We start from the raw sequence: 9,123 nt of genomic DNA on the forward strand, positions 1-9,123 counted from the left end.
ATGGATGCTTTGCTCTTGCATCCATGTTTCTCTCCTTCTCTCTAAAAATTAATAAAAATATATTTTTAAAAACCTCTATAAAATGAGCGATGCAAACCTATGATTTAATAAAATGTGGCCCAATTATATAACGCGATATTAACTTGGGACACACACCGAGATATATTAAGTAAAAAAAGCAAGCTTCAGAGCAGTGTGCTGTATGCTACTTTTTGGGAAATAAATAAATAAGTAAATAAGGCTGGGGGAGGGGGAGAATATAAATATCTACTTATTTAAGGGCACATAAGAAAGGTATTTTAGGGGATCTGAGTAGCAGAGGCAGATTGGAAGGGAGATTTTTCTTTTTATACCCTTTTGCACATTTTTGAATTTTTTATAAGCCCTGCAGTTTCATATTACTTAGAACAAAGCAATTTAAATGAAAATGCAAGTGAAAAATAATACAGATGAGATGTGCTCTGGTAAAAATCATGCCGGTAGCACATGAATAAACGACGCTGCAGCAGGGGCTCTGTGAGAAGTAGTACGATTATCACAGGCCCTGTTTTCAGTCTGTCTAGGATCTTCCAGGGGCCTCCCTGAGTCTCTGAGGTCACCCTTGTGACCCTGACCAGCAGTTGTAGCCTCTGGCGGCTGCTAGGAATCAAGGACTGCGCTATTTGGCAGGTCAAGGTCAAACTCTGCTTTAGAAAACCTGCCTGCCCACGCCCTGAGTTATATGCACATCCACCCAGGCAGGCGGCTGCGTGAGGACCTACGAAAACGCTCGGGGACCCACGCTCGGGGCCCGGTCGTGACATCAAGGAAGAGGCTTCTGGTCCAGTGCACAGGCGAGTGTGGTCTGAGCTTCAACCAGCCGGTGGGAGAGGGCACTGTGGGAGTCCTGGGCGGAGAGACTTATAATTTTGCCTGGGGACCGTCAAAGATGGGTTCTCGGGAGGTGACGCTGGAGCTGGGCCGTGAAGGACACGCAGGGAGTCTGCCAAGCGGGGAAGGTGGTGGCAAGACTGCATTCCAGGTAGACAGAACAGTATGTGCAGGGGGAAAGGAGGCCCCAGATTGAACAGGAGGAGCTCAGTGTGGCTGGATGCTAGGTGCCCATGACTTTGGTAGGCACCGATCACACACTCACACTCCCGCCCCACTGCACCCACCAAACCCAGCTTGATCACTGCTGGACTTGGGGTCAGGAGACGCAGGCTGAAGGGCAAGGAGCTGCTTCCCCTCACCTTGGACTTGGGATATGTGGTGGCCCTGGCTCTGGGCCTCGGTTTCTTCACATAGGAAATGGGGACAAGAGTTCCTTCCCTTCAGGGTGGCTGTCAAGGTCTGAATCAGTGCCCATCATAGAGCTCGCAGGGTTCACTTGACAAGCGTTTTCTGAATCAGGGAACCAGGGGAAGCCACCCTCGGCTGGGCTGCCATAGCACCGTCTGCCCCCACCATCCCTGTGGCTGGAACTGAAACATGGTGATGAAATCCATTTATTCAACATGTATTTTTATTTATTTATTTATTTATTTAAAATATATTTTATTGATTTTTTACAGAGAGGAAGGGAGAGGGATAGAAAGCTAGAAACATTGATGAGAGAGAAACATCCACCAGCTGCCTCCTGCACACCCCCTACCGGGGATGTGCCCGCAACCAAGGTACATGCCCTTGACCGGAATCGAACCTGGGACCTTTTAGTCTGCAGGCCGACGCTCTATCCACTGAGCAAAACCGGTTTTGGCTTTTTTTTTTTGTGTGTGTGTGTGTGTGTCAAGCTAATGGACAAGTTGGTGATGCCTTAGGGAAGGGGTACAAACCCCACAGCTTGCAGTTTTCTTATGAAGCCCTTTTTAGGGGTGCAGTAGTAATGTGGAACCCAACCCTGAGACCCCCTGGGGATGGGGCTACCTTCTAGAACACCCACACTCTTCCAGGCCTTTGCCCTTGCTGTGTCTGCTCCAGTCTCCAGCTTTTGCTCCAAGTAGTTGGGAATACTCACCTGCTGTGTACCCACTAGACGGGGAACTCATTAAGCATGGGCCTAGAGTGCCCCGGGTAGGACACAGCGCAGGAACTTTGTAAAAGACCCACCACTTCTGAATTTCACTTTTGGGCAAAACTGGCTCTGTGTGTATCTGTTCTGCCAGAACGGTGTTCATCCTCGCGGACTTTAACGTGGCCATTTATCAGGCCTCCGATGAGTACGGAAAGCTCCGCTCTGAGAGGTGGAAACAGGCCAACAGTCACGGCCTACCCAACCCACAGGGCTGGAGAGGAAAGACCACCAAACTGAGTTTAACCCTGACACCCGTAGAGTGCCACAGACACTCCAGTTCAGCAAAGGCTCAGGCTCAGGGTCCCACACAGAGAGGGATATCACACCCCCATCCCTCGTCACCTCTATACTAATTCTGGGGGTCCAGAGCCTCGCCGAGAGCTCTCCCTCCCCCAGAAGCCAGTGGTGAGGTGTCAGCACCTGGGACCTCTCCTCCCACACATCGAGATGATGATGGCTCTGGCCAGGCAGCGTGGCGAGCAGCATAGCCTTTTGACCTGCTATGTGCCCTTCCTCGGACTTGGCCTTCAGCAGAACCTTGGTCGATACTGGCAGAGGGAGGGCGTGTGGCTACTGCCATTTGGAGTCAGGATGTTGCTCCCACCCCCTTGCTCACATGGCTTCCCCAGGTGCACTGGAGCATGGGACACAGCCTTTGTAACTGGTTGGCCCCCAGTTCTAAAGAGGCGGGGGTTGGGGGGTGGGGGCTTACTGGATCCATGACAGCTCCCTTTGTATTTATTTCCTGTACCTTTCTTTTTTAAGATTTCACGTGAACAAAATTCTGGGCATTGAAAAAAAAAGCCCAATGCCGTGGCTGGGTGGCTCAGTTGGTTCGAGCATCATCCCATATACCAAAAGGTTGTGGGCTTGATTCTCGGTCAGGGCATAGACCTAGGTTTCCAGTTCAATCCCATGTCGGGGCATGTACAGGAGACAACAGATCGGTGCTTCTCTCTCACATTGACGTTTCTCTCTCTCTCCCTCTCTCTAAGGTCAATGAACATATCCTTGGGTGAGGATTTAAAAAAAAAAAAAAAGCCCAAGAAATTGCATAATAGCTTTAAAACCCTTGTGTGATAAATGGGAGCAGAAGGTCAGAGGCAGGGGCCCAGGACACCCAGCGAACAAAAGCCGGTGCTGGGACTGGAGTTCTTTGGATTCCTATGCTGGCGTTTTGCCCTCTCTGACCTTTTCCTTCTAAAAGCTGAGCAATGGGTTCTATTGCCCAATGCCTGACCTTCAGGGGACCTCAAGCATTTACTGCCTTTGAAGCCATTTGCTTCAACCCTTCCAGTGAAGTCAGGACTTGCCTGGCTGAGCCTCCCTGGAGGCAGAAGGGACTGATCAATCTCTTGTGTGTGGGGAGCAGTACTCATAAATCTTTAAAGCAGGGAGGAGAGGAGGGAGCTGCTGAATTTAGCAGCACCTGCAGCACCTGTTAAGGGGCTAGGCACCATCCCAAGGGCTGCTTACACATCCCAATTTAACCACTATGAACACACTCTGGGGAGAGATTGCTCCCACTTTCACAGATGAGAAAATGGGAGGCTCAGAGAGAAAAACGGGTACCGGTACATCCCTCGGCTTCTGTGAAATTTCAAGCTGGGAGGGGTCTCTGATGCCAAACTCTGCCCTTCCTGCTCATGTCCTCCCCCTTCACTTCCGGGTACTGGTCCCTGAAGGAAACAAGGTTTCTACCTGGTGCTTCCTATGTAGGTCAGATTCCCTTCCAGCAGCGCGGGGCCTTGCCCATTCTGAGTCAGAACAGCCCAGGCCCAAGCTCCTGGCTACTTGGGTGGATTTTGCTCCAAGGTCGGCAACAACAGCCCGTGGACCGAATCCAGCCTGCCAGCTAAGAATGGGCTTTACGTTTTTTTTAATTAGCTGGGGAAAAGAAGGACTAATATTTTGTGATACATGAAAATTGTAATAAATTCAAATTTCAGTGAGCATTAATATAGTTTGATTGAAACACAGCCACAGTCATTGGTTTATGTATTGTTTATGGCTGTTTTTGTGCGACAATGACAGGGACGAGTGATTGTGGCTGATGGTGACAGAGCCGATGATATTTACTTACTATTTGGCTCTTTACAGAAAAAGTTTGCCAATTTCTACTTTAAGCCCCAGGTCCCCTGAACTGCTATGTGCAAACTCAATATGTAAACGGCACAGGATTTTCAAAGCCTTTCAGGCAAAACCAAATCATTCTCCCTAAATAAGTAAGAAGGTGTTTCTCCTAAAATGAGATGTTAAATGCAAACAACTAACTCCCTGGGCTGTGTGTGTGGGCCCTGGGTCAGGACCTGGACATCTGGAGAAGCTGCCACCCCAGAGGGGGTAGGTAGCCCTTCAGTGGTGAGATGGGTACCAGTTCAACTCTGGTCAATTTAATTTGATAAGACCATGGGGACAGGCAAAGGTCCACGACACTCTCAGCAAACAAATATAAGTCCCAATATCCCCGCTTGTGTGACCTTGAAAATGCCCTTTCCCCTAAGACCTCCAGTTCTCAATAAGAGAGGTTTTCTACAAAAAATAAATTACATTACTAAGGAAAGGATAATGCTTGGATGCATATTCCCAACACTATTCTAGTCAATGGGGAATTCAGCAATATACACCAAATTTCTGCCTTTTTGGAACTTGATATTTTAGTTGAGGGCGAGGACAGAAAATGAATACCTAAGATACATCAGGTAATGAGTGGTTTGAAGAAAAAGTGATGGGGGTGCTATTTCGTAATCATGGGACACGCCCGTAACGGAATACTATGCAGCTGTCGGAAAGAATGCAACACATCTGTATGCACTTGATCTGGATAGAGCCCCAGGGTAGATTTTTCAGAGAAAAAAGCAAAGTACAAAACAATGAATAGAATGTACATTTTGTGTAGAGAAAGGGAAGATAATTAGCTTGTACAATGGTACTTGCTTATACACGCAGAGAAATACTGCAAGAATTTACTTCTAAGGGGTGGTGGGCCAGGCAGGACTGCACAGAACTGGGTAGAAAGTGTGATCCAACTACATAAAAATTACACTTACAGGCACACATATCCACATGCACAAAATGAGGTGTGTGAGGGTAAACAGCAAACTATTACAATGGGGGAAGGCATTTACTCTTTTACTTTGTATATTTCTCCACGGTTGCCTCCAATACGTCTATAATTAAAAAAAAAAAAAAAATCCACAACCTGACCCAGAGAGGTATGCACTGTTTTCCTGCGGTAGTTGAAGAAATGAGTTCCAATAGGAGGTGTGGCTGGCCTGAGGTCGGATGGTGGAGCTGTTGCCTAGGGGGCCCCCTTTTCCTCCCCACTCCCAAATGTTACCACGGGGGTGGGGAGGTTGGGGAGGGGCGGACGGACCGCTCCGGGTTAGGTGATACGAGCAGATGTCCTGTCCAGCAGAGGTCTCCGTAGCCAAATGCTCCATAAACTGGGATCTGGCAAAAGCTCTCTCCCCCCGCCACTTCCAGGGTGCCGAGGCCCTTGGGAGGCAAAAGCCAGAAAGGTGGTCTTGGAGAGGATAAATACTTAATTCTGCCCAAATTCAAGACCTTGGAGCCCTGCTCAGCTACTGAAAAACCCCAGCATTTACGCATTAGCTACTGCTTCCCTGGCCTGGTGGCTGGATGGCAGAGCCTCCAGCTCTATTCCACCCCTCCCACGGAGGGAGGTAACAATGGAGGTTTGTTTTGGTGGCCAGGCGGGGCCTGTGGGCCTGGACACAGCCTCTCTGAGCCCGTAAGATGCCTTCTCAGCCTCTACTGTCCTGGGGACACCGGTTACCAAACTGAGTGGCTTTTTCACCTTTTTGCCCAGGAGTGACACGGGGGGGGGGGGGGGGGGGGGGGCTGCGGGTCCCAAGCCAGTGCCGCACACACTTTCCCCTTTGTTCCCGGCCTCCCCGCCTCGGCCAGCCTGGGGGAGGGGGAACTGGATGCCTGCACCCTTGGAGCCAGAGCAGAGCTCTAGGCCGCAACACCCCGTGACCAGGAGGCTGAGCTCCCTGAAGTCACAAGCTGATTATGGGGGATTTGGGGCTGACCCAGCTCTGGGGCAAGTGGGGTCGGGTCCCTGAATGGCTCAGCCTGGGACAAGGATCATCATGGAGATGTTTACAATGCCTGCGCACCCAAACAGGCCGTACTAAGGGTGTTTCCACTTAAAATAGCCACGGCTCTGATTTAGGGGCCCTGGCCTGTCTCACCGCATCCACCACAGGGGAGCGAACCTCCATTTTACAGGGAAGAAACCAAAGCTCGGAGGGAAGCCACTTGCCCAAGGTCATAGTTTTGTGAGGACACATGTTGTTCCCACTCACAGAAGGGGTTCAGTTGTCAAGTTATGCCTAATCCAACTTCGAGACTCCTGCCGAGCCCAGAAAGAGCTTGCTAAGTCCCAGGAGTCTGGGAATTCCTACTCATTTGGGGTGCGTGCAGGATGGCACAGAGGACAGGGGTGTGGGGAAGAAAGCATCTTTTTTGTTGTTTTTTAATACTATAGAACATCTCAGCTATTTTGTGAAAGCCTTATCTCGGTCATGTCTCTTTCCTCCTCTGGCCTCAGTTTCCTCGTCTGCCAAATGGAAGGCTGGCCCATGTACCGGAAGGTCCCTTCTTGCTCTGCTTTCCTTTACCCTCTTATGTCCTCCTAGGAAGACGGCAGTGTGTTTTGAGGTAGGAGGCTCAGTGTGTGACCTTGGGAAAGTCATTTTTCATTGGGTTGTGATTCATTTCGCCCTCACAGGGGAGGCAGGGCAGCCACATTAGCTGACTCATCTCTCACCCATGGGCTGGCTACCTCTGCAAACCAACTTCCTGACAAACCCCTAACTGGAGAAGAACTGTAACCTTAATGATTCCTTGATCAAGTGGTACTCACGGCCCAGACATCCTGGGGTTCCCCAAAAGTACACACTGTCAGAATGCCGGACTTCTGGACAGAGGCCACAACTCAGGTACAGGAAACCTGAGGCCCAGGTAAGAGCAATGCATCATGGGAGCCCAAAGAGGCCAGGACGATTTATGGAACATCTACGAGGGCACACACATTTTTTTTTCTGAATTCTTAAGATAATCTAATGATGAAAATAACATTATTATGCAGATAAGGCAACTGAGCTAAGCTGGACTTCAAAACCACTTCAGAAAAGCATTTACTAGCCAAGTGCTTAGCAAACGGTAAGAATATTCTCAACCACTGAGCCATGCCAGCTGGGAAAACTGTAAGAATATTCTACCTCCACGCAGAATATTCACTTATCCACTCAACAAATAAACACCCAGGTCCTGTATCACATGCTGAACAGATAGTTCTTACCCTTGAGGAAGCACAAACAGTTATCTGTCTTACACATGGAGAAACGGAGGCCCAGAGAGGTGCAGCGGCCTACCTGAGATAACACAGCAAGTGTTTGGACTTTGTGGTCTCAAGCCCTTGCCACTAGCGCTTCTCATTTGATTTTTATTATGTTATATATCCCAGCATAATGGCTAACCTATGACTGTCAGAACACGCGTTCCCCAGGGCGGGGTGAAGCAAGTAGTCAGGATTCAACAGGTCTGAAGGAGCCTTTTCCCGCTGAGGGTACAGCCTGGTGTCAATGTCAGGCACCACTCTGCCCAGCCAGACCCCGTGCAGTCGCACCGCACCCCTCTACAGCCCACAGGCAGGGGCGGTGCAGAGTTCAGGCTACCCGGGTTTAAAAAAAAAAAAAAAAAAAAAAAAGCGCATCCTCGCGCCTTCCCAGCCCAGGAGCTGGGAACATTCAAGCGGATAAGAGGGAAAGTTTCCAAGAAAAAAGTGACTTGAAAATATGGGAGGAAGGAAAGAAACAATGTCCTGCGCGCGGGAGGGGCTCCATCAATACGCGTTCTGGGCAGGACAAAGCCGTTTGCAGAGGAAAGAGGAGTTGCCTGTCCCCTATTCAGAGTAGGACGCCGCCAGGTCCTCAGCCCCCTTCCTCTGGCTCCCCTTCAGCCCGGGGTCCCTTCCCGTCCCCCCGGCCCCGGGACACGCGGCGGCGGCCCCCGCGGCGCTCTCACCAGCCCCGCCCCAGAGGGGAGCGTGCCGCTCCGGGCCACATGGAGCTCTGGGGCCTGCGCTACTCGGAAGGAAGGGCCTCCGAGGCCAGCTTCTCCTCATCTACGCCTGGGAGGAACCGGGCACCCCGGGGTTGGCGTCCCGGCCTGAACAGGGCGCCCTCCGCCTCGGAACCCAGGCCGCGCGAGATGTGGCGCCCGGGAAAGGGGAGCGACGGAGCGCTGCCAGCAGGAGGAGGGTCCCGCCTCCTCCGCACGCCGCCGGGGCCGGGCCGCGCCGGGCCGGGGGCTCGGCCCGCTCAGCCAATGGGTGCCACAGGAGGAGTCCGAGCGCTGGGAGATCGTGAGAGACGTGAGAGCCTCGAGTCCCCGCGCAGCTTCCCCGGAAGCCAGATACTCAGTGCAGGCGCCGACGACGCGCGCGGCGCCTTCGAGCCCGCCAGATCCGAGCCCAAGCCACCTCCGCGCCCCCTCTCCCTGCGCTCCCGGCCGGCGCCCACAGAGGCCAGAGACGCGCGCCGCCCGCCCCGGGTGCACAGCGCGGCCGGGCGGGCGGTCGGAGAGACCCAGGCCGTGCGCGCGCGCGGCTTACCTTATCGCTGGGATCCATGACCGGGCTGTGTTGCGCCGGAGGCTCCGGGTGCAACGGGTGCGCGGGCGGCTCAGGTCCCGAGACTGCGACTGCGAGTCTGATTGCGCTCTCTCCCCGGACCCGCGGTCTCCGAGCTCCGCGAGGCCACCTCTACGGTTTATAGGACCCCGGGCATTGGCTGGCGCTACTAGTGTGTGAGTGTTGGAGAGGGGGAGGGGGCGCAGAGCCGGGGGCGGGGCTTGGGGCACGTCAGGGGCGGGGCTGCGCGGGGAGGGGGCCAGAGAGAGGACTCCTGTCACTCAGATACTTGGGTGAAGGAGTGAAGGAAGGCAGAAATGATGAACAAATGAGCAGTTAATCTGCCTGCTTCCTGCCACCTTTAAAAAAAATACTTTATTTATTTTTTAATTGATTTGAGAGAGAG

General features: G+C 52.1%; 1 protein-coding gene across 1 annotated transcript in view; it reads right to left on the bottom strand.

Annotated features, from left to right (window-relative positions):
• SLC2A1 (solute carrier family 2 member 1) overlaps window positions 1-8,865 on the bottom strand; it is a 28,102-nt gene extending 19,237 nt beyond the window's left edge. The window contains exon 1 of the mRNA XM_079776192.1: window positions 8,700-8,865. Coding sequence (XP_079632318.1) covers window positions 8,700-8,717 — 18 coding nt within the window. The 5' untranslated portion in view covers window positions 8,718-8,865. The remainder of the gene's footprint in view (window positions 1-8,699) is intronic.
• Window positions 8,866-9,123: the final 258 nt, after the last annotated feature.

This window comes from Cnephaeus nilssonii, assembly GCF_951640355.1.
Source record: "Cnephaeus nilssonii genome assembly, chromosome: 7".
NCBI lineage: Eukaryota > Metazoa > Chordata > Mammalia > Chiroptera > Vespertilionidae > Cnephaeus > Cnephaeus nilssonii.